General features: G+C 38.1%; 1 protein-coding gene across 1 annotated transcript in view; it reads left to right on the top strand.

The window, feature by feature from the left end:
- Positions 1-16,568, top strand: part of NVL (nuclear VCP-like) — a 147,330-nt gene that overhangs the window by 106,717 nt on the left and 24,045 nt on the right. The window contains exon 19 of the mRNA XM_006871163.1: positions 6,381-6,487. Coding sequence (XP_006871225.1) covers positions 6,381-6,487 — 107 coding nt within the window. The remainder of the gene's footprint in view (positions 1-6,380; positions 6,488-16,568) is intronic.

Raw genomic sequence — 16,568 nt, forward strand, 5'->3', positions numbered from 1 at the left:
CACTTTAGTTTTTTAAAAAACACAGAAACAAAAAAAAAAAAAACCGCTCAGACATATATAATAATTTACATCTCCAAAGGGCACATTCTGCAAGTCAGCTCCTGGCCACCACATCTTAGTCCCTCTCTTCTTAGTCCATGAATCTAGAGTCCTCAGCTGCTCCCCCTATAGATGCCCCCATCTATGCCACCATCTCTGGTGCTGCTGCTTCTCTGGATAAGGTCCTACATTCTGCTTGTGCATTCCTCTCTTGATGGTCCTAGGGACCTCTGATTCTGAACTGTAAGATTAACCACTCCCCTTTTTTTGTTACGAAACTTCTAACTTTACAATTGTGACAGTCATGATTAGTCATGATAACAGTTATTCATTATTGAATCTTACGAATCTTATCCCCATCTCTTTTCACCAAACCCATCTAGACAAGATGACAGCTATTCAGTGGGGACTCTTAAACTACACTCCCTCTTGAAACCTTGTAACCCAGTCACTTCGTGCCCCCTCATTTTAGGTAGCCAATGTCTAAGTTGCCCATCCCTAGCTACCCTGTGTACAGAGCAGATAGCATTGATACTTGATTTGAAGGTTCTTTCCCTCTCTTTTGGTATTTAGAGTAACTACCACTCTGAGTATAGGTCAGGTTCATTGTGAAGATGTATCTTCTGTCACTCTAGCTGTTCCAGTCTGCTTGTCCTTTCTAGTGGGAATGTCTCACCTCATAAGGTTGTGGATGTGACTCAGGATTCCACCTAAGGTCCTATACTCTGTAGTTGCAGAGTTGTAGAACCCCTTTTAGGTATTCCAATCAGTTATAGCTGAAGGCGGGCTTACAGGTTTTCTCTAATCATGTTTCCCAACATTCCTTTCTATCCCACTCAAGCGTCTATTTTACAGTAGTAGGCAAGGGAAACTAATATTCATAAGGCAGTCAAGCATTTTAGTATTATTTCCCATCTTCAAGCTATACCTAGATCCCTGTATCTCAGAGCCCTGTTGGTCCAAGGTTGAGTATGCATCACTATTTCCCTCTGCCCCACTAGGCCATGCAAACCTGTCTCAGTGTTCCCCTATCTATCTTGTCTTCCACCTCCTCCCTCCTTGGATTGCCCTCCTCAACACCCAAAGTAAACCCCCCACCCCAACCCCATTGTGGTTACCTTATATTCCATTAGTTCTTCCCTCCATTTAAGATAGTCTATTTTATCCAGTAATCTACCTGACCTTCCCACCACCTGGATCTCTGTTCTTCTGTGTTTACCTTTTTTCACATTGTAATTGTTTTGATCATAGACTGACCTCCCAGATCCTCTGTTCTTATACTTTTATTCTGTTCTTGACTTCCATTTGTTGACTGAGTTCAGGTTGATGCTGCCGCGTACGTCATTCTGTAGTTGTTGTGTGTTCTTTTTGGTTCTCAGTCCACAGAACTTCCTTTAGGATGTTTTTCATAGCAGGGTTGGCTTTGGCAAAATCCCTTAGCTTCTATTTATCCTGGAATGTTTTGATTACACCATCGTATTTGATTGACAGCTTTGCTGGGTAGAGGATTCTTGGGAGGCAGTTTTTTTCTTTCAAGGTTTTTATATATGTCTCCCCATTGCGCATGGTTTCTGTTGAGAAATCTGAGCTTAATCTGATTTGCTTGCCTTTGAATGTTATATTTCTTCTTTCCCTAACTGTTTTCAAGATCCTGTCTTTATCTTTGATTTTGGAGAGCTTGATTATTATATGTCTTGGTGATTGTCTTTTAGGGTCTGTCCATCCTGGGGTGCGTTGAGCTTCTTGAATGCTTATCTTTTCACTTTTCATGATGTTAGGAAAATTTTCTTCCAGAAGCTCATCAACTGTCTCCTCTGTGGACTTGTGTGATTGTTCCTGTTCTGGAATGCCAATAATTCTTATGTTATTCCTCTTCATGTTATCCAACATGAATCTTTTATGCCTTCTTCAGATTTTTTAATCCTTTTATGTTTGTTCTTCTATATTAGTAGTGCTGAGAGATTTATCTTCTAGTTTACTAGTTCTGGCTTCTATGTCTTCAGTTCTTCTCCTTTGCCCTTTCAGTGTATTGTCCATTTCTGATATTCTATTATTAATTGTTTCTGTAGGTTTTGAATTGTTTCCAATGCTGTATCTGTCTTATTTGATTGTTCCTATAATGCTTTCCTGACTTCTTCCTTATTTTTTTCAACTCCATTGTATATTGTTTTGATAAATTTTATAATCATTTTTCTGAATTCCTTCTCTGGCATTTCCAAAGCCTGCCCATCTTCCAGTATGGAGTGTAGGTTTACTTTCAGCTCATTTGCCTCAGTCACTTTATCTTGTTTCTGGACATGTGCAGATATGGTCATCTGCTTCTGTTTTTTGGGCATGTTCAGGGGTTATCTGTGGCCTCAATACTTATATGGGTATGTATTTTGGTATTTTTATGCTTTCTGAATGCCTCCAGGTAGATGTGATCAGGAAATGGGCTTCCCTTTTCACTCTTCTTCTTGAGAAATTTCAAGATGCCAATGTTGGTCATTTTGACGTAACTTAGGATTTAATTTTTGGCTTATTTCCTCTTTTGTCTGCTTGTCCCACTCCACAATCCCCATTCAGTCCTTTTTTCTAGTTTTAAACAGTTCAGGGCTAGCTGTGGTTGTTTGGTTTTAATTGGAAACTGTCTCTTTAAATTTCGAGGAGATCTGTGCACATGCGTAGTAGACCCCCTCCGAGGGTGGGGCTGGGGTGCCCACTAGCTCAGGCACCCCTGTAGTCACCAGAATGGAGGTGCGCAGACAGCAAGGGACCAATGAACAGCTACCAAAAGAAAAGAATGTCCACACCTTTAGCTCTGCGGTTCTACCAGGTGTTTGTGGCTGCTCCAATCATTCCCACACTTGGTCTCACCCAAGATGGCGGCTTTTGGAGCAGCTGAGCATCCCGGACTAGAAAGCAATGGATTTCTTGCTTCTGCCACAAATTCCCCCAGCTGTAAGCCTTCCAGCCCTCTAAATATTACTTTATATGTGGTTCAGAATTCTGGGATCATCCCTTGAGCCTGCTTAGTCGGGTATTCTGTGTTGTTGCTGGCAGAGCTCTTAACTGAACTTCCACCCAGTTCACCATCTTGTTTGTTGTTCTTTACTTTCTTGATGGTGTTATTTGACACGCAAAATTTTTTTTGATAAAATTTTTGTTTTTGGTAAAATCCAATTTTTGTCTCTCTTTTTTTTTTCATTTATTGCATGTGCTTTTGATATCATATCTAAAAAAATCATCACGTAAGTCAAGGTTACAAAGGTTAACTCCTATGATTTCTCCTAAAAGTTTTAGTTTTAGTTCTTACATTTAGTTTGGTGATGCATTTTGAGTTAATTTTTTTGTGTATGCTATGAGGAAGGGTCCAAATTCATCCTTTAGGAAGTGGATATCCATTTGCCTTCGCACCATTTATTGGATCAATTTTTCCTTTTCTTGCTAAATTGTCTTGTCATCTTTGTCAAAAATTGAGAGTTCACTTGAAAACATTATGCTAAGTAAAATAAATCAGTCACAAAGGGGCAAATGTATGATTCAAATACCTATGAAAGGCAAGTATAAAGATACCAAAGGTAATCAGTGATTAAATGGAAGGGATGGGAAAAAGTACACTCACTGCTTAGGAGACACATTTAAAGATGATGAGAAACGTTGTTGTTGTGATGTGACGTGCCGTGGAGCCAATTCCAACCCATAGCAACCCTGTATAGGGTTTCCAAGGAGCGGCTGGTGAGCTTGAACTGATGAGAAACATTAGAAGTAGATAAATGGTTATGGTTGACAACATGGTAAACATAATTTATATTACTGAGTGACACATCTGAAAAATGTTGAAATGGCGATTAGTTTCATACACAAAAGGGCTTCAAAGGTTCATGTAAAAATGGAATTAAAAGATAATGGAATTTTTCCACTAACTTTTTGAAGCCTCCTCATATATTTACCACAGTAAAGGAAAAAAAAATGAAGCTCAATTTGTAACAAAATAATGATTTCCTGAAGCTGGAAGTTGCTACCATTGTCTACATATATGTATTACATATATATTATATATATATATATATATATATATATATATATATAGCTTTAACTTTTTATTGTTTATTGATTGAAGGTTTATGGTGCAGATCATCAATTTTACATCCATCAAATCACATATTTTGCTTCATTATGATAATTGAAATTCCTTCCATGTACCAATAGTTAACTATAGTTACCTCTGTTACCTAAGTTTTGCATTCCTCCATGTGTCTTCCACTACTTTCATCTTTCCTCAGCTAACCTTCCTCTTCTATATTGCCTGCCCTATCACCCATGTTGACATGACTATTCTTAGAATAATTTCCCCTACCTACTTCTTCCACCCTAACCATCATAGTTCAAGACAACCTTTTCTTAACTTTTTACGACGCTGGACTCGTACACTACTTGTCCTTTTGTGATTGACTAGGTTCAGTCAGCATAATGTTCTCTAGCTTCATCCATGTTTTAAGATGTTTCTCAGATTTATCTTTCTTTTTCTAAGTTTTTATTGTAAACTGAGTGATAATTTACATGGGAGAACATTGGCTTTACACCACTGTTTCATTGCAATGATTACATTCTCTTCCATATATCATCATTCAACATTATTTGCATCCATTCCCTCAGGATTTTTTTTTTTTTTTGGTTTTTGTTGGGTTAGGTGGGGTGGGGAATGTACACAGAAACACTCAGGAATATATAATAATTTAAACAACCAGAGGACACATTCTGAAAGCCTGCTTCCTGGCCACCAGGACCCAGTCTCCCTCTCTCCATGTCCTCATCTCTGCCTCCATCTCTGGTGTCACTGCTTCTCTGGATAGGGTCCCGCCCTCCGTTTGTGGTCTTCTCCTTTGATGCTCCTAGGGTCCTCTGTTTCTGGACTATAACATTAACTACTCCCCCGTTTCTGTTACAAAACCTTTACAGTTGTGACAGTCACAATTATCATGATAACAGTTACTCACTATTGAATCATAAGAACCTTATCCCCATCTCTTTTTACCAGACCATCCAGACAGGATGAAAACTATTCAGTGGGGACTCTACCTTCCGCCACACACTCTTACACTAAATTCCCTCTTGAAAACTTTTAAGCCAGTCACTTCGTACATTTGTCACCCCTCATTTTAGGTAGCCAATGTCTTAAGTTGCCCGTCCCTATCCTTTATAGAGAGGGGATAGGATTGTTGCATTCTTTTCTCTGAATTTTCTTCTATCTTGTCTGTATTGAGAGCTTTATCTTCAAGCTTGCTAATTTTGGCTTTCATTGGTTCAGTTCTACTCCTTTGTCCTTTTAGTGTATTGTCCATTTCTGATACCTTAGTTTTAATTTTCTGGATTTCTGATTGCAGATTTTGTATTATCTCCAGTGCTGTATCCATTTTGTTTGATTGTTTCTGTAGAGCTTTTCTGAATTCTTCCTTGCTTTCCTCGACCTTTCTGTTTGACTGTACCTCAATATCACTTCCCTGAATACTTTTTCAGGAAATGCTCAAAAATATTTTCTAGTTTTGCCTCTTGGTCATTTGTTTGAGCTACTCTTGTGTTGTTTCTTCATGTGAACAAAAAATTTCTCCTGCTTTCTAGGCATTGCAGTGTTGTTATATTTGTATTAAGTTGATAAGCATATGTTGATATGTTCTTAGGCACTCACCAATTGCCTCCTGGTGTGTATGATCAAGATAGGAGCTTCTCTGTTCACTGTTTGTATAGTTCAATTCAGAGTGGATTTAGCTGATGTTGGTTGTAGTCGCTGCTCTTATAAATGTCAGCTGGAGTTGGCTCTTGTCCAGTTGATGGAGTTGTAGAGGATACAGTTGCATCTGTTCAACTTTCTCCCTCAGTAGGCACTCGATCCACTTTTCTATCCCTTCCTCTATCTCAGAGTTCCAGGACTGTCCTCTGAATCTGACTCATCCAGTTTTATGTACCCTTGCTGCAGAGTCTGCACTGCCTTTCTGCCTTATCCACCATCCTTTTCCAACCCCCTAAACATTGATAAAATAATTAAATAAGTAACTAGCTTCCCAAAGGTTACTAAAGAACAACATTAATAGACTCAGAATTTCAGCTGAAAGTGACTAATTCTGTCTATGGAGGAGTAAATTAATTGTTAAGCTGTAGCAATCTTATAATATATTTATTAGAAAAAATGAACTCATAATCTGTAGGTATGCCTCCTATAGTAACAGTGGTCTTATCATTTTGAGCTATGAGAAGCCTATTGGGAATGGTTGAGGAGTTTTTGAGAATGATAAGGCTCTTCTATCTTTCATATTATGATTTTTTAAACTCTACTTTATTTAAGACTTTTCCCTTCCCCCTAGATATTATTGACCCTGCAATTCTGCGCCCAGGCCGGCTAGACAAAACACTCTTTGTGGGTTTGCCACCCCCAGCAGATCGTCTTGCCATCTTAAAAACTATCACCAAAGTAAGTAAAGGAAATGGTATATTTGCATGTATATTTTTCTCATTTTAGAGAAGTTATAGCAGTTAGTAATTTAGGATGGTTAATCACTTTCTTTATTGTACTTTAAATATTTATCCAGCCTGCATCTCTTAAAGGAGGATATGAACCATTCTAAGTAATTGAAAAGATTTTCCATTCTCATTCTTACTTGCTTTAAATAAAGGTAAGCTAGCAGGGAGTGTTTGACATTAAATTCTTTACTGAAATATTTGAAATATCACTCTAATTGTATTCATGTTCTTTTGATCTTTGCTTTTTACTTAAGAGAAATTTCTTTTAGAGCATATTTTGAAATCAAATAGAAGCTAAATTTTGAAATCACTGTATTTAATTCCTGATGTGGCACTGTAGGATAAGCACTGGACTGCTAACTAAAGGTTGGCACCCACATGCTCCTTGGAAACCCTATACAGGGTCTCTATGAGTCAGAACCTACTCAACAGCACTTAACAACATCTTGGTATGTGCTAACTTCCAAGACATGTGTACAGTGTTGACTGTAATGTTGCTATAAAAATAATACGCAGTACATACAAAATACAAAGAAGAATTTTCTTTTTACTAGGGAAAAATATCATCCCAAGTTGCATCACTGCAAAGTAATATGCGTTATTAACATTTACTGCAAACATCTCCATACAGCATGGGTGGGTGTCTACAGCACAACTGAACAAGGAGGTGGAGAAATAAATTTAAAATATATTAAGTAAATATTTTTTAACCTTTAAGCCAGTAAGCAACTGAAGTCATTTTTTTTTTTTAAGAAATGTAAACAATGCATACAAACACATTTTAAAATTACATCTTTCAAAACCTTGTCAGTATTCATTTCAGTTTAGATCATATCAGTTTAATCTGAGCTATGAGAATGAGATAATTAATGTTCTTGTCCCTTCTTTCCATTTTTTATCTCCTTCATATTTGTGTCCAGTTTCATATTGATGGTTGTTTATCCATGCCTTCTCTTTCTTCTCTTGTCAACTGGATGAGTTCTCCCAACCTCCTTCTCATTCTACCTGGAACATTTTTTTTTACTCCTACAATTACAATAAGGTCTGGTTTTTGCTTACATTTCTGTACTTTGGGTGGCCACATTAGCCTTTGTGAGGAGGTCTGAGCATCCTTTCTTCTGAGAAATATTCATGAAATGTCTTCTACATCTGGAATGTAATCTCATTCCCATGGGCCTGTGTGCCTCAGGCTACACAGCTCTCAGGAAGATAGCAAGCCTGGGCAGTTCTTGATTCTGCTGAAAATACTTCCTCTGAGGGTTTTTCTTTAACCTTGTGTAGGAATATCTTTTCCTCAATTGAAAAGAAGAGGGTATTCACAAGATTTTGGACGTTCACACAATTTTTGTCAACTCACCTCCTTTCCTCAGTGTTCCTTCCTTGGAGTTATTGTTAAGTACTGTTGAGTCGGTTCCAAACCATAGCAGCCCTATATAGGGCTACCAAGGGGTGACTGGTGGATTTGAAACACTGACTTTGTGGTTAGCATTACAGTGCTTATCCTATAATGCCACACCAGGACTTCCTAGGCGTAGAAACCGAATTCTTTGCCACTTCTGGGTTTTCTCTTTTCCTGGAATCTGCTTTTCAAGTTTACAATGGTAAATTATTAACATTTTGGTTTTTTTTACATATTTTAATCTTCTTTTTCCTTGTGGCAAAGAAAGATTCTGTGATTCTGCTTTCCTGGGTCTTCATTATTCAGAGTTGCTCTTCCAAAGGAGGGAGAATATAGGATCCACCCAATACTAGAGACATTTGAGATATAATGAAATGTTGTTGTTGTTGTTGTTGTGTGCCGTGGAGTCGGTTCCGACTCATACTGACCCTGTATAGGGTTTCCGAGGCTGTAAATCTTTATGGTAGCAGAAAGCCTCATCTTTCTACCACAGAACAGCTGGTAGTTTCGAACTGCTGACCTTGCGGTTCGCAGCCCGATTCGTAAACACTACACTACCAGAGTTAGTTTCACATTAATTATTTTGTTAAATATTTATTTATATTCAACCTTGTTTAGGCTCTAAGAGATGAAAAAATTAGGTTTTCAAAAGTCACCCAACAATTAGATACATTATTGTAATGAGGGAAGTTAAGGTGTATACAGCTGTAGGGGAATCATTCACATAATAGTTTCTGTGAATAATACGGTGTATGCCTTACACACCGCTGCACAAAAGCCCTGGGCACATATAAGATACAGATGATTTGTGAGTGTGCCTTAAATCTCCTGGCAAAACCAGGAAAGTCTTCATGGAAGCAAAGTTTACTTGGCAGATAAGCAAGAGGTGACCATTCTGTCCAATATGTAGGCACTGACCTGAGAAAGCTTGCAGAGTCAAGTTGCTGAAATGTGAAGCATGGTCAGGGAAATGGCTAGACTTTTGGGTCAGCAGAAATCAGGCCTTAAATGCCATGCATGGTATCTTAGTCATGTAGTGCTGCTGTAGCACAAATACGACAAGTGGGCGACTTTAACAACCAGAAATGTATTCTCTCACAGTTCAGGAGGCTAGAAGTTCACATTCAGAGTGCTGGGTATAAGGGAAGTTTTTTTGTTTTTGCCAGCTGTGGGAAAAGGTTCTTGTCTCCTTTCACCATCTGTAGACCCTGTAGTCCTTAAGATCTTCATGGGCCGCGGCATTAGTCTTTACCTGGATCAAGGAGGTTCACAGTACAGGAACCCCAGGTCCAAAAGATATACTCCACCCTCGGCTCTCCTTTCTTGGTGGTAGTTGTGGTTGTTAAGTGCTGTCGAGTCGATTCTGACAAAAACAAAAAAGGAGAACTGCCTGGGTGAACGTTTCCAGTGCAGAACTGCCTTATCCCAGTGGATAATCCACCCTCAGCAAGGAAACTTACTGAGCCCAAGGGCTCCTGGCTGCATGACAGGCTAAATCATGCTTCCTGAGGCTAACTGGTAACAGGCCTTTTTGGTCTGGCCAGCTCCTACTCACCAGCACAAATTGTTAGACGTGGCCTGAAAGTTATTTCACATAAACCTGGGACAAATGTCACCTTACTTTAAGAAAAACACTACATTTTTTATCCGACACCCCTGGAGCACAGTTCTACTCTGCCACACATGGGTTTGCAATAAGTTGGAATCCACTGGACAGCAACTGATAAAACTCAGAAGACTCTAAGAAAATACTCTCACTGACAAACTTTTACATAGCCATTTAAGTCCAAGTCTAAAAAGTTTTATAATATAATATTATGATAAAATTATTATATTATACCTATAATATTTCAGGTATAAATAGAAAAAAGAGGAAACTACATAATACAATCTGAAATATTAAAGTTAAAGACCTGCAAACTTTGAAACAGAAAGTAAACATTAAAACCACCATTTTTTTCCCTCACATTCTGTTGATTTACAAAGAAAATACGAAGCTGAGAAAAAAAATATCTGTACTCCAGTCACATGAAAATGCTGGTCTGTGCCCATGGCTGGCGACAACATTGAGTTTGCACATGAAATGATTCTGTCGAATACATGAGTGACAGTGGATTTTGTAGCAAATCATGTACAAATCAGCCATGGCTCTGCCTATGAAATGATCCACAACAGACTTGGGTTTCAAAAAGTTTGTGTAAGATGGGTACCAAAACAACTCATGTAAGAGTATAAACAGAAGTATTTGGACATCTACAAATAAAATTTAGACCAATACTCGAAGTAAAGTGAAAGTTTCTTTAAAAATTAAAAAATCGTTACTGGTGATGAGACATGGACTCATCACTACGAGACTGAGAGTAAACAGCACAGTATGGAATGGAAACATCCTCAATTGCTGACCAAGAAAAAGTTCAAAAGTCAACCATCAGCTGGAAAAGTGATGCTTATAGTTATCTGAGATTCTCAAGTGTCATTATTGGAACACTATCAGGAAAAATGTTCAGCAATCAACAGTGCTCGTTACAGTGAGATGCTTACTGAAAAGCTGAAGCGTAAACCGGATTAAATGCAGAGGACTGCTATCCAAGGGTGTTATGATCTTGCATGGCAGTGTATATCTGCACACCTCTGCCCACACTGTTGACACTTTGCAAACACTTCGTTTTGAGGTGTTAAAGCATCCTCCCTATAGTCCTGATCTTGCTACACTGGACTTTGACCTGTTTGGTCATTAGAAGCTATGCTAGTGAGTTGCTTTCTTTGTTTTTTTAAATATATATGTGTGTTACATATGCACGTGCACAGTAGCACATACATACAAATCCACCTTGTTTCTATACATTTCTTTCTTTTAAGAAAAAATTATTGTGAATTAAGTGAAGGTTTACAGACAAGGTCATCAGTTTTACATTCAACAAAGCATAAAATTTGTTTCATCTCAATGGTTGCAATCGCCTCCATGCAACAATAGTTACCCACTACCTTCTGCCACTGTGCCATTCCATCTTGTTGGGGGGGTCTCCCTCTTTTCCTCTGAGCCTCCATTTTTCCAAAAATGATATCCTTCTCCATTGACTGGTTCCTCCTGACACCGTGTCTGAAGTATGATAGACGAAGTCTCACCATCCTGGCTTCCAAAGAGTATTCTTGCTGTACTTCTTCCAATACAGATCTGTTTGTTCTTTTGGCAGTCCACAAACATATTCATTTATTCCTAAGGACAGGAGATAAAAGAAGGCCAGCTTTCCTTTATGATGCTCCTGATTTTATATCCTTTTGCTGTGACAAACAGATAGTTCTAAGAACAGTATCTTCTGTGAGTTCTTTGAGTCCTTCCAGATAATAATGAGTCTGAGGACCCTGTTCTTTTAGCTTGTGAGGCCAACCTCTGGGTGTCTAAGGGACTGAGAAAGGAAGTGGGTGCTGCTCCGGCAGTTGATGGGAGAAATGGCTGGAAAGAGGGAAGATACTTGATCTCCACCTCATGGGAATCAGCTTATGCTGCTTCTCATCCACAAAGCTGTCAGTGACTACTATTTTCGGAAGTACATAGATCTTCAGGTCTGTCTTCCAAAGTGCTTCTCACTAGACTAGAACTGTTCACCTCTTGGTTAACAGCCTAGTGTGTTAACCTTTTGTATCACCCAGGGTCTTCTTTTGGGATTTCAGCTTCTTGAAAGGAGAATCATGACATACTACTCTTTTATATGAATCATACCTGTTTCTGATCACATTTTTACTGTGAAAACAAGAAGTCCCCCTCAGACAAATGGATTCTGTTCCCTAAATTATAACTGTTGTTGTTAACTGCCGTCGAGTCAGTTCTGCCATTGAGTCAGCTCAGATTCATAGAGACCATGCATAGGGTTGCTGAGAAGTGACTGGTGGGCTTGAAATGCCAACTTTGCAATCATCAATCCATTGCTCGTCTGACAGCAGCACACCTATAAATGCCATTAAAAACTTAGCCTCATTCTAGTGGTACTGTAGGATAAGCACTAGATTGCTAACCCCATGGTCACTAACTGATCCATGGGAGAAAATAAGTCTGTCTGTTCCTGGAAAAACCGTACAGCCTTGAAACCCTATGTGGAGTTGCTGTGAGTCGGAATTTACTCAGCAGCAGTGTGTTTGTTTTGTTTTGCTTTATCTCAAAAAGCCGTAAGTGATATATGATGCCACCAAATACTCTAAGGTAATAGGTAGCCTTTAAAATGGTCATAAAATTGCCACTAAACGATTTAAAATTCCCAGAGTAACATAGTTTTAAAAACATATTTCATTAAGAGTAAAACATATTAATGCTTTGCCTAGAAACATTATCCATTTCTTTCCCATTAATTTTTTTTTTTTTTTTTAAGCTAAGAATATCTGCGGGGTCCTGGTGTGGCACTGCTAGCAACAAGATCAGCAGTTTAAACCCACCAGCCACTCCTTGGAAACCCTGTACGGTCCCTATGAGTCAGATATCACAACAACAATAAGACTATGTGATGTGATAATGTTGTTAGGTGGCGTTGAGTCATTTCCAACTCATGGTGACTTTGTGCACAACAGTGAGACACTGTCCGCAGTCCTTGCACCAGCCTCACATTCGGTGCTATGCTTGAGCCCATTGTTGCATCCGCTGTGTCTCAATAGCTTATATTTATTAGCCACTTACTGTGTTCCAGGCACTGTTTTGTTGTTTTTGTTTTTCCCTAAATTTTATTGTGATTGTTGTTGAGAATGTACACAAAACAGTCTCTACATAAACTTTAGTGACACTGATTCTATTCCTCAAGTTGTGCAAACATTCTCACCCTCCTTTTCTGAGTCTTTCCTACCTCATTATCATAAAGCTACTTTCTGCTAAGGTTCCTATTCTTTCAAGTAGCTGTTCTCAATTGAATCCCATATGTTGTTAGTGCCATTGAATGGTTCCAACTCATAGTGGCCCCATACAGGGTTTCTGAGGCTTCTTAACTCTTTGTGGGAACAGAAAACCTCATCTTTTTCCAGTGGGGCTTGAATTCCGGCCCTGTGGTTTATAGTCCACTGCTTTTCCTATAGAGCCAACACACTACCTGATCCCATATATTTAGTTTTTAAAATAAGAACACAGTGCTCAAGGCAGATATTTCTGCTAGTTAATGAACTAGTTTTTTGTTTGGTTTTAAGATGATCTCAGGGGTTAATTTTGGTTTAAAGTGTAAAGATTTTCTCAAGGCCTTGGTGTCAGGGCTTCATTCACTCTCCCTGACTCCAGAAAATATGTAATTCATGAGAATTTGAGATCTTGTTTTACATTTAACCCCTTTTGATTAGGATTCTTTTGTGGAATATTTCATCAAAATGTCCAGTAACAGTAGCCAGGTACTATCCTGTTCTTTTGGTCTCCTGCCAAAGGAGGCAATTGTTCATGGTAATTCACACACATTACATCATCTTTTTATTTCTCACTCTTCTCTTCCTCTCTGTTTCCAGAATAAACCAGTTGTTTTGTGCCTTTTGTGGCCCTTTACACGCTTTTAAGATCTCAGGCATTATACAATGAAGTAGGAGGTAGAGCAGAAACACTAGACATATTATTAGGCCAGTTAATTGGGTTGTTCCATGAAACGATGAAATCATAAAACCTCCAAACCAAGGAACTCAATCCCATGACGTGTTTGCTTGTATATAAGCAGCCCCACCACCACTCATCTGTCAGTGTGTCGTACTGTGGTGGTTTGCATGTTGCTGTGATTGTTGAAGCTGTGCCACAGGTGTTTTAAAAACCATCAGGGTCACCCACGGTGGACAAGCTGCAACTGAGGTTCCAGACGGAGACGATGGAGTAGGAAAAAGGAAAGATGGGCTGAGTAGTATTCCATTGTATGTATGTTAGATATTTTGTTTATCCATTTATCTGTTGATGGACATTTAAGTTTTTTCCACCTTTGGCTACTGTGAATAGTGCTGCACTGAGTATTGGTATACAAGTTGATTTTTGAGTCTCTGCTTTCAATTCTTTTGGGTATGTGTCTAAGAGTGCAATTGCTGGGATGTATGGTAACTCTGGTATTTGTTTTTTTGAGGAGCCACCACACAGTTTTCCACAATGGCGGTACCATTTTACATTCTCACTAGCTATGCATAAGAAGTCCCATCTCTCCACATCTTGTCCAGCATTTGTTATTTTCTGAATTTTTTTTCTTCTTGTTCATTTTTTTTTTATGTTAGCCATCCTAATGGGGCTGTGATGTTGTCTCTGTGATTTTAATGTGTATCTCTCTGGTGGCTAATGACATTGAACATATTTTAATGTATTGGATAGCCATTTGAATGTCCTTATTGGTGAAATATTTAATCCAGGAACTATTTTTGTTTGCTTGGTTGTTTTGCTGTTTTAAAGTTTTTATTGTGAATTGATTAAAAATTCATAGAGCAAGATAATCAGTTTTAACATTCAACAAAATCATATACTTCATGCTATTACAATGATTGCAATCCCCTCCATGTACCATCAGTTAATAGTATTTAACCTCTGTTCCCTTTGACTTTTGCAATCCCCACAATGTCTCCCACTACCTTCATCTTTCCTGAGCCAATCTCCCTCTTGTTTTATATTGCCTTCCTCATCACCCAAGTTAGCATGTATCTACCCTAGCCAGTGAATAATTTTTCCTTCCTTCTCACCCCCTGGTAACCATCATAGAATGCTTCTTTTAGCAAGATAACCATTTCTTAACTTTTTACAACACTAGGATTATACAATATTGTTCTTTTGAGATTGACATACTCCCAGCATAATGTCTCCCAGATTCATCTCTTCTGTGAGGTGTTTTGCAGATTCAGAGTTCTTCTTCAGTGTTGCATATTGTCTAGTCTTGTCACAGCTCTTACTTCTTCATAAAATATATTTGGGAGTTTTCATCCTTTTCTATACTATGGAATAGTTTGAATAGAATTGGTGTCAGTTCTTAATCTGAGTGTTTGGTAGAATTCACCAGTTGCTGGGAGTTTTTTGATGACTTGATCAATTTCTTCTCTATTTAAGGCTTATTCAAGTTTTCTATTTCAGTCTATGTTAGTTTAGGTAGGTTGTGTTTTCCTCAAAATTTGTCCATTTCTTTTTGATTTTCAAAAATTTTAGAGTACAATTCTTTATTGTATTTGTTTTCTTTTTTATTTTCATTGGTTCTATTGTGATGTCACCCATATCATTTGTTATTTGTATTCACATTATTCTCCCCTTTCTCTTTTGTTAGATTTTCCAGTGGTTTGTCAATTTTAATAATCCTTTCAGAAAACCAACGTCTTGTCTTGTTAATTCTTTCTATTGTTTTTCCATTTTCTGTTTCATTTATTTTTGCTCTGTTAATTATTTCTTTTCTTCTGGTAGCTCACATTGCTTGTCTTATTCCAATTGTTGGAAGTTTTGGGTTAAGGTTTTGATTTTGGCTCTTTCCTTTTCTTGTATATGTGTATTTATTGCTGTAAATTGCCCTCTGAGCACTGCTTTTTTTTTTTTTTTTTTTTTGTGAATTACATGACAGTTTACATGTACTTGTTTTGGTCATAGACTGATCTCCCAAAGTCTCTGAGTTTGTTCTTATAGTTTTGTTTTGTTATCAATTCTTCTTTCTGTTGATTTAATTCAGGGAGGTGCTGCCACATATGTCAATCTCTGGATGTTGTCTGTTCTTGTTGGTTCTCAGTCCACAGAATTCCCTTTAGGATGTTTTGTAGTGCAGGGTTGGCTTTCGTAAAATCCCATAGCTTCTGTTTATCCTGGAATGTTTTGATAACACCATCTTATTTGATTGATAGCTTTGCTGGATAAAGGATTCTTGGTTGGCAATTTTTTTCTGGCAGGGTTTTATATATGCCTCCCCATTGTCTTCTCGCTTGCGTGGTTCCTGCTGAGAGATCTGAGCTTAATCTGACTTGCTTGCCTTTGTATATGACCTTTCTGTTTTCTCTGGCTGCTTTCAGAAGCATCTCCTTATCTTTGAGTTTGGAGAGCTTGACTATGGTATGTCTTGGTGATTTTCTTTTGAGGTCTGCCCTTCTTGGGGTTCGTTGAGCTTCTTGTACATTTATTTTTTCGCTTTTCAGGATGTCGGAGAAATTTTCATCCAGTAGTTCTTCGACTATTTCCTCTGTGGACTTGTATGATTCTTCTTGTCTGGAATGCCAATAATTCTTAAGTTACTCCTCTTCATGTTGTCCAGCATAAATCTTATACCATCTTCAGAATTTTTTGTCCTTTTTTGTGTTTGTTCTTCTATCTTAGTGGTATTGAAAGACTTGTCTTCCAGCTCTCTGATTCTTCCTTCCATCTCATCTATTCTATTCCTCTGTCCTTCCAGAGTATTTTCTATTTCTGCTGTTTTGTTATTGATTGTTTGGACCTCTTTCTGTAGGTTTTGAATTGTTTCCAATACTGTATCTATCTTGTTTGATTGCTCTTGTAGCACTCTCCTGACTTCTTCCTTATTTTTCTCAACTCCATCGTACAGTGTTTTGAAACATTTCATAATCATTTTTCTGAATTCTTTCTCAGGCATTTCCAGGGCCTGCCCTCCTTCCAGAATGGATTCCAGGTCTACTTCTAGGTCATTTGTCTCAGATATTTTATCTTTTTTCTGGACATGTGCTGATA

Source organism: Chrysochloris asiatica, unplaced genomic scaffold, assembly GCF_000296735.1.
Source record: "Chrysochloris asiatica unplaced genomic scaffold, ChrAsi1.0 scaffold00161, whole genome shotgun sequence".
Taxonomy (NCBI): Eukaryota; Metazoa; Chordata; class Mammalia; order Afrosoricida; family Chrysochloridae; genus Chrysochloris; species Chrysochloris asiatica.